At 39.4% G+C, this 13,267-nt stretch overlaps 1 protein-coding gene across 1 annotated transcript in view; it reads left to right on the top strand.

Moving 5' to 3' along the window:
- Positions 1 to 7,922, top strand: part of ajap1 (adherens junctions associated protein 1) — a 63,563-nt gene extending 55,641 nt beyond the window's left edge. Inside the window, exons 5-6 of the mRNA XM_059332936.1 lie at positions 484 to 616; positions 1,482 to 7,922. Of these exons, the coding sequence (XP_059188919.1) occupies positions 484 to 556 (73 nt within the window). The 3' untranslated portion in view covers positions 557 to 616; positions 1,482 to 7,922. The remainder of the gene's footprint in view (positions 1 to 483; positions 617 to 1,481) is intronic.
- Positions 7,923 to 13,267: the final 5,345 nt, after the last annotated feature.

Raw genomic sequence — 13,267 nt, 5'->3', positions numbered from 1 at the left:
TGGCAACCAAAAGCCCAGAACTGGTTGCCATGTTCTAAAAATGATTTTCCAGACAAAGAACAATAACTATAAACATAACTATAGTTTAAAAAATGGTTCTAACTCAAGTGGATGGCAGATTCCACACTGCAGCCATAATGACCACAACAGTGGCAAACAACATAGTGGGGATCAAAAATATTTAAAGCTAATATGACATTTATTAAGGAAACACCATAATGCAGAAGTGTCTGTTGTGTTCGTCTGTGTCCAGTGGATCAGTTTATTGATTATTAGAGAATATATGAGTCTTTGTAAAACAATGTTTGTATTCTGAGAAAATCCATCAACATGCCTGTTTAGCAATAATGTCCCTTCAGAATCAATTCAGGTTAAAAGCTATTGACAACCAAAGCTGATAATGCTGATCGGATGAAATATGAATATGTAACTAAACAGACTGCCATCCATGAGTACTAACGCTGTCACCTCTTTATCCGACAGGCCCTCCCCCACTGAAAGACAGCTGATTCCTGTGGCCTTTGTGTCAGAGAAATGGTTTGAGATCTCTTGTTGACGAGCTGAAGGCCTTGTTCACTTCCTGTGGGTGGAAGAGACTTCCTGAATTCATGCTCCGGTGGGTACCGCGCCACGATGTCCCCTTGTAAACCGCCTTCTGAGCCTTAGTCATCTCGATCCCCGTTGCGATGCTGCCCCACTTTGGGAATAGAAGGGAAGTTGGCATATGTTTGTCAGTTGTGACATGATTATGCTCCTTTCATTCTTCTGTGCAGTGATTAAAAAAAGGGTCGAGAAATCCAGTTCGGTGCAGTATCAGAGGTCTTTAGCTGAGATAAGAAACTAATTATGTATATAAGAGTATTAACAAGCTATATGCACACAATTAATGATTTCACTGCTCATATCTGACACGCTTTCATTAATATTTATGTCCACACGAGCGTATCGTTTGGAATAGGAGTGAAGGAGCACTTTCACTTGACTTGTGACATATTTTTACGCATGGTTAATATATGCCAGTATGGCCTGCATTTGAAATTCAAAGCGTGAAAGTTAAACACATGCTCTGGCCCCACAGTGTTGCAGGAAGCCCGGGGGGAGGTGTAACGTCTGCTATTGACCCAGATTTTAAAAGGAATAGATCGCCTGCAGGTATCGTAGTGAGAGGACATCGCCTCGCCGTTGTCTGGACACACATTAGTCTCAGTCCGCTCAGCTCTACGCAGCATGTCCCCGATGCTGCAGCCTCGAAAGATTCCTTATTATTCTAAAGCAAACATAGCGTATTCCTTGGGTTTAAGTTTATGTTACAGTCGGGATTTTCAAATACAGCATTTCTATTTCATCTGCTTAGACAAAGCAGCATTGGATTACATTTTTCAGGCCAGAGCTGGAAACCAATCCCATCTGTGTTACAGTGATTGTTTTATTCTGCGCTGGCTTCATAATGAAGGATAATTGTGATTCTGTTTCTCCTACAGGATCCAACTGGAAACAAGAAAAACACACAAAACAGCTTCTTTTGTAAAATAGTGTTATCACTCTTTGGACACTGATGAAGATATTTATTTTTCTAGAGATGACAAGCAGAGCAGCCACAACGCTGCCACTCCATATTTCCAGGAACGTACAGTCATTTAGATATAGAATATATATAGGTATATTTACAGGATGTGTGGGACAAAACTGTGGACGTCACAGATGTCTCAAGGAAAACATTTGACGTTTGGAAAAAACAAACAAACAAAGGAACCCAAGGAGCTGCTGTGGGTGGAAGATGAACTGTTTTTCTGAACAATGTGCCAATAATGCCACTATGTGCCACAACCTGGATAGAAGGAAGTTTCAACAACAACTGATGGACTAAAACAAAGAGCGCTATATAATCCCTGTATCAACTCCAACTACATTGTTTTACTTTTTGGTTTTTCTTTCTTCTTCTTTTTTTTTTTTAAAGAAATGTGAAAGATAAAAAATGCTACAAATGTATTTGAATATGTTTTTGAAATAGTTTTAAGAAATGTGTTGCAAAAGAGTCTAAAAGATATTTATATGAAGCACTAGTCTATTTAGTTTGGGAAGAGAGAGAAGACGGCGGGGGAAAGATATGCTTTAGGTGATTTTCCAAACATTGTTTCTATAGGGTCCCATTTTAAAAACAGAATAGTTGTGTCTATTTTTTTACACAGTAGAGTCTGCCACAGCCCTAACAGTGGAAGTCCGAAGCACTTGGGATTCAGCACTGTTAATTAAATACTCCCACCTGAGCTCAGATTATAACAAAGAGAACCATCTGAATACACCTGGTGCAAGCCAATCCAACACCCACCCGCTCCAAAGGCTTATTATGTAAGATCTGTACCTGATTTGGCTTAATGGAAAAACAAACAAAAGGTTTTCTGCTGCAACGAAAATCCCACAGCAGCACATTCATGAATTGACTGAGTGAGGGCAGCCTCAACAGACTGCACGGAGCTGGACAGGACATTCATACTGCCTCAGGTCTGTCTAGTTCTCTTGCACACTTTATGTTAGTCTCAGTTTCAGCAGCTGTTTGGGAAAAAATTGTTCGAATTGGTTATGATTTAAATGTCCAACGCTAAAAGGGTGGAATTGATTCAATTTGAGCTTCAAATTCAAATCATTCATGTGATAATTTGCATAAATAGGAAAGAGATTGAAAAATTAATCCCTCCACGGATAGCAAACGATTATCCCCACGCAACTCCCAGATTCACTTTTGATAAATTAGTTTTGAAACCTAAAAAGTCAGAAAGTCAAAAAGAACCAATTTTTTGAATGTGGAACATAAAATGATCCTCCATTTTTTTTCAACTAGAAATGAAGAAGCTGTGAACAAAGTGTCCCTCAGGATCAGAATGATCATGTGTTTGGGAGAAATCCCCTGCTCGGAATGTGTAGAAAGGGGTTAGTAAGCTCTCTCCAGAGCCAGACCTACTCAATACTTGAGGACAATATTTCTAGCATATCAAAATTTCAGCTATCACAGCCAGGAAGTTTGAGGGCTTGTGCACAAATAGATTGTTTTTTAATTTGTGCCAAAGGAAGCAGAGCGAAAATACAGATATGGACTTATGAGAAAGAAGAGTTTAATTTAGTTCTTTCAAAGACCCACAACACTCCGTCAGTGTATTGTTGAAGTAAAGGGGATTATGACAAGCCAATCAGCCGCTGCCAAATTGCTTTAAACTATCTCTTATGTCAAGGTGAGGGAACTCCATGGTCAGGAAGGAAAGCAAAGCTCTCCCGAGAGCTTTCTAGCCCCAATAATTTTATTATCAAGCTCTGAAAGACAGATTACCTTTGTGCTACAAAGCTTTTGAGGAAGCCACCTGTGAATCTACCTTTTATTGTGCTGTGGGTTTGTACAAAGCACAATTCTATAATTGTAAACGTTTTTTTTTTGGCTGCAGACAGCAATATGTACAGATTTAAAAACGGTGGGTTTTATTGCGTGTCAACAGTGGATCTCCAGTAATTCGCTTTTTCGGGCTTGTGCTCAACTTCCTTAATGGATTCAAGCAAACAGGTTGTCCCAGAAGAGATCAGTTTCTGTAAGTGTGAGCCATTCAGGAGGTGCCGAGACGGCCTGGGATAAACACTGTGGTGCAAAAACTCCTGCTTTTGCCCATTCACAACCACTCTCATGAATGACCCATACCAATTCAGCCTCACGTGTGTGTGTCAGGCTGCGGAGTTGCTTCTTTGACATAACATATATTTTTTTGAATGAAGAGTGTTATCTTAATAGAGGGTTAAGAAAAACTTACTGTATATTATACACGTGTAAATGTATTTTCTATATATTTGCTTCTATTTGTGTACAGGTGTGTTCTATTTTTCAGGACCTCTCCCGTTTTTGGGAAGGTTTCAGCTAGGTCGGGGATAGTGTCTTTGTTTACATGTGTAACTACAGTATTTCTTTTAAAACACAAAACTAACCTTGTGCCAAGCTTCCTACCTGCACTTTCAAGCAGTACTTGTATTATATCTTTAGCTAACCAGTATAATACTTCAGTAGACGCTGCAATAGTTCAGAAATTTGGGAGGGGATTTCCAGGTGGAGTGTCTCAAAGTACCGAAGACGTGTTGTGATCATATCTTGGGTTCTGCTGTGTTCATGTTTGGCTGGGAAACCAATGATTTTCTGTTCGCTTCATCACATTAATTAAAAAAAAAAAAAAAAAATACAGTATAAATCCAACAGTAGCTGCCAAGAAACCAACTAAACTTGATCTAGACTGGTTTGCATTCATTTGTCACGAAAATTTGCCACATACTAATTAGCATTTATGAGCATCTGAAAAAATCAGGGAAAGACATTTAAATAAAGGAGGGTGAAAGGAAAGAAATGCCAAGATCAGAGCTACGCACAATGATGTGGGAAGCTGTTTTCATTCATCAAATTTTCCAAAGGATAATTCTGGTTTATTTTAACATATGAGCTAGCTGTTGGTCCGTCATACTGAAAATTATCTATTTGATGTGTTGTCATGAAGAAGAGATATCCAATGACTTTGGTGATCTGTTGACGAGCATGCTAACACACTAAATGAGGATTGTGTATATGGTGAAGATTATAGAGCATTATAAGGGCCACTATGCTCATGGGGGGACTGGTCATTATTCAAATGACCCAATAGTTCAAAAAACCTGCACTGGAGTCTTGTGACTACTGAAGAAGAATTGTTTTTGATGGTGTGACCATGCTTGGTTACAATGTGGTTCGGCTAAGGAACAAAAGGAACTTGGTTGGGGTGAACGACGGATCCCTTCTTTCAACTGTTAGGTCCGTCAGACCAGTGAAACTTTAGAATATGCCGTGTTAGCCAAAGTGACAGCCAGATCAGTTTTGACCATAGTGTATAGACAAAGTAGGTTGCAGAGATCTGTAAACATGGCGACATCGCTAACATGAAGTTCAACGGGGTCAAACACAAGCGCAAAACTGTGTACATACACAACTACGGCAAGCACGGCTAGTCAAAGTTAATCTTTGAAGCAGAGGTGGGACCGAGTTATTGTCTCATGAGTCTCAAAACATTGCCCTCAAGTTCCAAGTCAGGTCCTAAACTTTGGATTTTGAGTCTGCTTTTCACCAAGTTTAAAACCATTTTGACAACATAGTATATCATGATTTGTAATGTATGTTCTTTATGGTTCTCTCCTGCACTACCTGACTGGATGCTGTCAAATTGGTTCAAAAAAAGAGGATTTCAATGTGCTGGGAGTGAACAGTGTTAAGATTTAGGATTTAGTAGATTTATGAAATGAACGGAAATTAGTTACTTTGCGGCACACTTCTTGAAAAATGAGTCATTGGTGTTAAGGTCCAAGTTGAGTTGCAAGTTTTTTGGGGGTATTTTGTTCAGTCGAGTCAAAAGTCATCAAATTTATGACACTCAAGACTTAAGTCGTTGAGTCCAAGTCATGTGACTTGAGTCCACACCTCTGCATTAAAGTCCGTAAACTGTGGTGGATATTTAAAACATTTTACAGACTTTTGTTTACAATCTGACCTGCTTGTGCCTTGTTGGACTTTATCGAAGCAATGTCACTGTGTTCCATTCTTTGTGGCATTTGTGTTTCCGGTGTCCACAATGTTATGTTTACTGACAGCAATGATAGCCAAAATGTGGTAAGAAAATCCAAGTTTGACTAAACCTGAATTATCCTTTCAGCTTACACACTGGAGATTTGTGAGAGCTGCTGCTGAAGCATCATGAACTAGTTCCCTATTACATCCACAACTATAACACAACCATTTGTCTCAAAAGGTACTGTACTGGTTCTGGACCTGATAATTGGTCAATGTGACCCGACAGAAAATGGTTGAAATTTTACCCCATGCTAATAATGATTGTGTGGGTCTGATTTCTCATTCATTGAAACCTACAAAATGAGATGATTGGACTATTGACATTTAGAATTTATTTCGGTTTCATACGGTGGGGAAAAGGGTTTCTAGAGATGGCTTCAGTTCGGAAAGCTTGTTTGCATTGGTAGCATCTCTCATTAAAACCACAGGGAGCTGCCTGCTGACCTTTTTAGACGAGGACAAATATAACTCGCAGCTATGATCGGCTATATATTTGAAAGAGGATATGTGGTGACATGGGCATACATCACCCTTCCTCCTCTTTACCTCTGTCTGAAATCAAACTGATATGTAAGGAAATGCCTTACTGCTTTCTTGCCTTTTCAGTTTATATTTCAGGATAGCTGATGAGCGCTGTGTATTATAGCTAAGAGGGAGGAAAATGACTCCACTCCGCTGGTCAGATTTGATTCAGGAAACATTATCTGAGAGCAATGCAGGCGAAGGAAAGGGGGGATAGGAAGAAAGGGAGGGAGGGAGGTGGGGGCTTGTAGAAAAAGTCTTAAACAGACACCAAAGACTTGACATGCCTTTTTCACAACGTATGAATATTTTGAGGCTCCCGTTTCTGTCTCTCCAGCAGCCCATGAAACCTCTGCTCCCTTCAGCACAAACAAGCTATCAATCAACAAGGGTTTCCCTGTCAACATGAAGGATGTGGCGCACACTCGTTTGCAGGGACTGTGACTCCTGTTTGCATGTCAGACATACAGAGTGGAACTTATTGACATGTGTGAATTAGACGTTGGTTGAACATCTCCAAGGCTGAGGTTTGTTTGCTTTTTTTCAATATCATCGGAAGCTTTCACGAGAGGAGAGGAATCAATGTATCGACTCTTTTTAATCACGGCCTTCGGGTGAGCGCAGAAAGATGTTTCACAGCCTCCGCCGATGCTGACGTGGCAGTGATTTTCATTTAAAATAATGATCGATAGCTGGTTGCTCGGTGAGACTTGGCGGAAAGACGAAAATATTCTATCTGAAAACTTAGAGAAAGTTTATCTTTATAAACCGATATGTATCTTACTGAATCCATTTTTTTTTATCTGTCAGAAAACTGTAGCTCCTCACTCCGCTTCTCCTCATCATACCAGAAAAAAAAATCACGTACTGTGCGCTTACTGTAAAGCAGAGAGGGCTCCGACTCTCCTCTCGGGTCATGTTTTTACTTTTCTATTCACAAGAGCTAAGGCACTGTCACTGTCAGTGCGCATCAATACAGTCAAAGACTTGAACAAAAAAAAGGAAAAGCAACACTTTGTTTGCAACATCTCAATTCTCCCATAATCCCCCTGCTAGATAGAGACTAGCTGCGTGACCCAAATCTGCCGCTGCGGCATCCGATTAGCATAGAGGGCCTCCGAACGGTTTCAGAACAAAGTGTAGGCCTGGATTGAGTGACACGGAGAGAGAAAAATCTAAAATCAGAATGGACGCAAGTGTCCAAAAAAAACAAATCATCCAAACAGTTTCATTTTCTAGGGGTGAGGAAGTTGTATAGGACTTTATTTCCCTTTTTTTTGGGGTGTGGGAGGGTGTTTTCACATGTGGGCACACAGTGGTCTGTTCATCGAAGCTGACTTACAATCACAATCCATATCTACCATGAAGGAATCGAGTTGTGTTGTCGCCATAAAAATGAAGAGTTTGTACTTTGTGACTCTTAAAAACTTTTTATATTTGTGTTTAATATATCAATGAGTACCTCTGTTAACTTTTGTATAAGACCTATGACTATAGTATATACAGACACACATACACACACAACACACCTCCACAAAAGGGACTCCAGTCTGTCTCTGTGACGGCTAAATGTTGTATAACTTTTATTTTGTGTCTTATGAACCACATCTCTTCCTTTTGTAGTTATTGGTAAACGTTTCGATTTCCAGGTGACTTTGATTTGGTTACTCTTGTACTACTAAGCTCTGTATTTGCAAGCACTGTAAATGCGATTCTCATTGGATTCGTCCTCTGTACATTTAGTACTCTGATGTTGCTATTAATAAAATGTAAAACAACACAGGCTTGTGCTATAGGGGAGTTTCTTGGAGCGAGTCCGAGGGAAGGGGGCATCGATCTGGGTGACAACAGCACAAAATAAAAAAGATTTGAATATTAATTCAAACTGGGTTCTGTATGCGTTTGTCAAATCGAATGACATGCTAATTTTAAAGTTACTATGCTCAGTTAGCATTTGAATCAATAAATAATTATCTTGTTAAATTTGATACACTGGTATTATTAGCGCTAATAAATGAGAGCAACACCGAGGAGAGCAGCATTTACACTGGGTCAGGATTATTCACACACCAGTGCAAAGACAATGAAAAGTGTCTTAGATAAAATGATTGCATGGACAGAAAACGTCACCTAACAATAATTTAACTGTAATGTTATCTAGAAGTATTAAACAATTGTGTTTGTCTCATTGGTCTCAGTATGGGGGAATAATGTAAATTTAAAAAGTTGATTGCAAAAAATATATATTATAACCTAAATTTGGGCCTTTCAAATAAAAAATAAATGTTTATTACAGTAGGTCATTTTTGACAAGAAAACACTATCTTTAGATAGATGTGTGATCTTCAGGTACATGACAACAAAAATGATTTGCTTCCAGGGACCTTCTATATTTTTTTCAATCCGACTTCCATTTTCTCATATTTTTGATTCAAGTGACTAAACACTTTAGCGCGTATGTACAGGCAGAAAAATACGACTCACATTTACCTTTACTGTACGTATATGTAAAATGACGTATGTGCTATTTTTTTAGAATATTTCGCTGTATGGTGAGCTGTGAAACGCTCATTTTGACAATGTGTCGTTATGTGTGGTATTAACGGTCCATACTGTTGTTTAGATTTGAGATCTTGTTGGTAAAAACGCTGCAGCTAGCAACTGGCTGCAAGAGCAATTTAACATTAGGTGTGACAACATGATGGAAAGTAATGACACATTTACGGTAAGTAAGAATTAAACCACAAAGTGTATGTTGCAAGAATCGTTCGTGGATATTAGAAATGTATCCCTTATAAAACCTGCTTTAAACATGAGACTCACTCTGTTTTTAAAACCGGTGTCTTCCAAGTAATGAATCTGTAATAATTATCTGCATTAAATACAATTTGTGAGCAGATGGGTGTAGGAGTCTGTCTTATAAAACACAAGACTAACGCAGGATATTAATCACTGTAATGTTATTCAATAAATATCATCAAGGCTATAAGCTGCTGTGCTTCTTTGCCTATGGTTTGCATGGCTCAATTATAGTTATATCACTATATCTCCCAGTTTGACATTAATTTCCTAATTTGTGTCTGGCTATTAGGATTACTCTTCATGGGTCTGAATGTGATCAACTGAGAATCTATCTGAGGTCACTGACACTGGAACATTTATAGAAGTTTTAAAAAGAAATAACTGCAAAACATCTAATAATATGATATCGTGCTGTGCTACTGTCAATATTATGATGGTCGCTGTCGAGTTACTGGCTCAAATGCACTATTTATTTCTTAAATGACAAAAATAACTCTGGCACCATGGTCCATCTGGATAAAAAGCTTCGAAATGAGCAGTGGCATATTTGCAGGGAGAGCCATAAGTGCTGCAATTGCTATTTTTCTACCTGATTAAGGTGTGAAATGTCTTCTCAGCTGGCTTTTCTCTTTATCTAGAGCAGTCAACCATTAATAATAGCATTGATTAAAGCTTTGTGTGCGCAGCCCCTGTTTGTTTAGTATTCGTTTCACAATGGTTTTTGTCAGGCTCGGTGGAGAATCCTGTTTAACTTTGGCTCAAAGTTGCAACCTGATCTCACCAGCTCACAAAAAAGACACTGGCACCTAATATAGTTATTTCATGTTGGGTTATTTCTTCGTTATTGTTCTTATTTGTGACAGATTTTTAGCTTCTCAAGCAGAATTGATCTAGGAGTGGCTATATTGGCCATTTTAATACAGACTGAAATACCTCAAAAACTACTGGATGGTTTGCCATTCTTTCTCAAGACTTTCATGGTCCCAAGAGGATTAATCCTACTGACTTTGTTGATCCCTCCAATTTCTCCCAGACACCACTATAATGTTAACATTTATGGTTTAGCTTGAAATGTTTTGACAACAGCCTATCATGAAATTTAATACAAATTAATTATCCCCACAGGATGATCCATGACGACCTCTTAGATTTCCTGACTTTTCATCTAGCACAATCATCTGATCAAATTTTTAATTCATCCAGTACTTTGTTTTATGACAAATACATTAAAAATCACAACATACAGCTGTACTTTATATTCAGTGTGAATTAGGAAATGCTAGCATGCTAAAACACCAAACTAAGATGATAAACATGACTAACATAATAACCTGCTAAACATCAGCATGATGACCTTGTAATGAGTATATTAGCATGCTGATGTTCAAAAGTAAGAGCCAAGAGCAGGCCTAATCACATCCTTACTACTGAACTACCGGATGAATTTGCCATAAGACTTTTATTCAGACATTCATGGTCCTCAGAGGATTAATCCTACTGACTTTGGTAATCCCTCAAATGCCCCCCAGACAACACCATGTATGGTTTAGCTTGAAATGTCTTGACAACAGACTAGCATGAAATTTGATACAGATTTGTTATCCCCACAGGATGATCCATGATGACCCCTTAAATTCCCTGACTTTTCAGCTAGCAGCATCATCTGATCTAAATCGGTCCTGTACTTTGGTTTATGATAAAAACACAACAAATATAACATCAACTTCAGCTGTACTCCAGTCAGTGCAAATTATCAAATGCTAGCATGCTAACACACCAAACTAAGATGATAAACATGACCAATATAATAACCTGCTTAACATCAGCATGATTACCTTATAACTTTGGTATACGCATGCTGACACTCAAAAGAGCAGGCCTAATCACAGCTTTTATTTAGACATTCATGTTCCCCAGAGGATGAATCCCACTGACTTGAACATTTCCTCCACTTTTCCCCAGGCATCACCATAAGGTTGACACATTCACAGTGACATATCATGACAACTTGAATGGATTGATGTTGAAATTTAGTATAGATATGTAAGATACCCAGAGGATTTATTATTCCCGTGACTTTCATCTGATGCCACCATCATGTCAAAGTCTACTACTTTTGTTTATGAGTAAATGTCAAAACGAATGACTTTCCTATTAGTGTGCTGTAGTTTAGTGCTAATTAAGAAATGTTGGCATGTGTAGTCATATAGCTTGGGCAGCTAGCAGTATTGTTTAGCCCAGGTATGACATTTCTGATAACATTGTATTCATCAAAGTAAATACTGAGATGTGGGAACACGGTAATGTTGCTGCTGAGGAGTCAGACAGGCCAAAACACTTTGTATTTTGGTGATGTTCAGTTACAAGCAGTCAAAGCTAACAAGAACTGTTTAATTGATGCACTTTCAGACAGTTTTATGTGAAAAGTACCATGTAAAAGAGGTGGAGGAGTTTCCCAGTACATGGCCTTCTTGCTTTGAAGTATTAATATTTAATTTCAACTCAACAATAACTTGTTCTGCAAGAATGATGCAGGGTTATTGTGTTTTGACCTGGAAATTCAACATTTTTTTACCTTTATGCCAATTGCTGTAATTTTAAAGAGCTGAAACAGCTGACGGCTATTTCCCCAAGTTTTAGCAAAATGCTATAACAACAAACAAATGGATGGAGATAATTCCTAACTCCTTACACTTACACACGCACACACACTCACACACTCAGCTAATTCCATTGATGAGACAATAAATGTTAATTTCCCCAAGCAGCCGGTTAGTGTTTTTCCATTTAACAACCTATCTTTTGATCAGAGGCATCTCTCTCATCCTCTCGTGCCTTCCCCCTCTGTCTCTGGGTTGTCGTATTCTTTCTGTCTCGCCCTCGCTTTCCCTCTCATGCTGTCTGGGTGTTTTTGGGATCACCTGGAGATACAGTTCTCCTCTCCTGTTTGACGAATCGGCATGGGCAGAATGAGTCCTCCTCTGTGCTCCCTAAAGCCAGGCTCTGTCCTCGGGGAGACCTGGCAGGGTGCATTAGCATGAGGCCAGTTGGATCGGTCCGCACTGACTGTGACAGGCCTGGAGCCCCCCCTTCGCTCCTCATACATTAAATAGAATTATGCAGCCCTGCCTGCACAGACGGGCCCGATCAATGGGGTGGACGACACATGCCAACAGCTGCCAGGGAGATACTTTAGTGCGGTGAGATTAATCCCTGCTGCGAACCTGCACCCATCAAAGACTCTGCCACCACTAAGTTCAGACAGCGCAGTCAAAGTTGATTAGCTCCTTGGTTGTCTGGTGCTGAGTGGAGGGACCTTGTCTGACTGGCAGCTAAAACAGGTGTGGGCGGGGCTGAGAAGACTAAATAAAGTCCTGTTTCTCTCATGAAATTGTACAGCCATTGTGGAGGTGATTGTTTGTTTCTATCCAGGTCTATGGATTGTTAGTGCTTCTCCACAATAGAATCCCTTTCCAAAAAGTTCTGCTGCTTCCATGTGCACTGGAAAAGCAGTGATAGTTTTCTTGTTTTGTCATCCTTTTTGTCAGGGAGCATCAGCAGCTCTACCAGTTAATTTGGGCAGCATGTGAAAAAGACTCAAACACATAGCCTCCTCACACTTCTTCCTCTGATCACAGCTGATCAGGATTATCCCCAGAGCACTCTCAATCAACCCCGGAGGTTCAGTTAATGCCTTAACCCAAAGTAATAGCTGGAGTGCCGAAGAACCAGAGGATTAAATCGGACATATCTTGCTGTAATTGTCCTTTTCTAGCAGAACGTTATGCAGGGTCCCAAAATTTGACTGCCTGGTAAGCTTGCAGAATTGGTACAATCCAGGTTTTACAATTGGGTTAGCTGCAGCATAGTGTGTGTTCTTCTGAGACTGTCGTCTCCCCCCAAAAAAGCTTAATGGGTTGTTTCTACAAGCAGCTCATTATGACAAGGTGGCAACTAAGCAAACCCAGAAGTGCCTTCAGCCTGTAATCTCTGGTCCTATCTATCTCAATACAAGACACAATACGTGGCAAGATTATAGTCTCAATTACTTGTTTCAAGTCTTCTTCAAGACAATATGATGTTAATTGTGTAAATAACGGTCCCATTTAGAAAAAAATAGATGAGTGTATGATTTGGGGTGTGGCCACCTTTTATTGACAGGTTGCTAACATGGCAAGCCATCATCAGGAGAGAAGCAAAACAATGTGTATCCATGCCACTGTCTACGCTCAAACAGCCATGAACTTGTTTGTCGTTGTCCATGTATTCGTCCCAGAACTTCGACTTAATTTCATGAAAGTTTATTTGAACATTTTGTTCATT

Source organism: Centropristis striata, chromosome 5 (assembly GCF_030273125.1).
Source record: "Centropristis striata isolate RG_2023a ecotype Rhode Island chromosome 5, C.striata_1.0, whole genome shotgun sequence".
Lineage (NCBI taxonomy): Eukaryota > Metazoa > Chordata > Actinopteri > Perciformes > Serranidae > Centropristis > Centropristis striata.
This window is presented reverse-complemented; position numbering and strand designations above follow the sequence as displayed.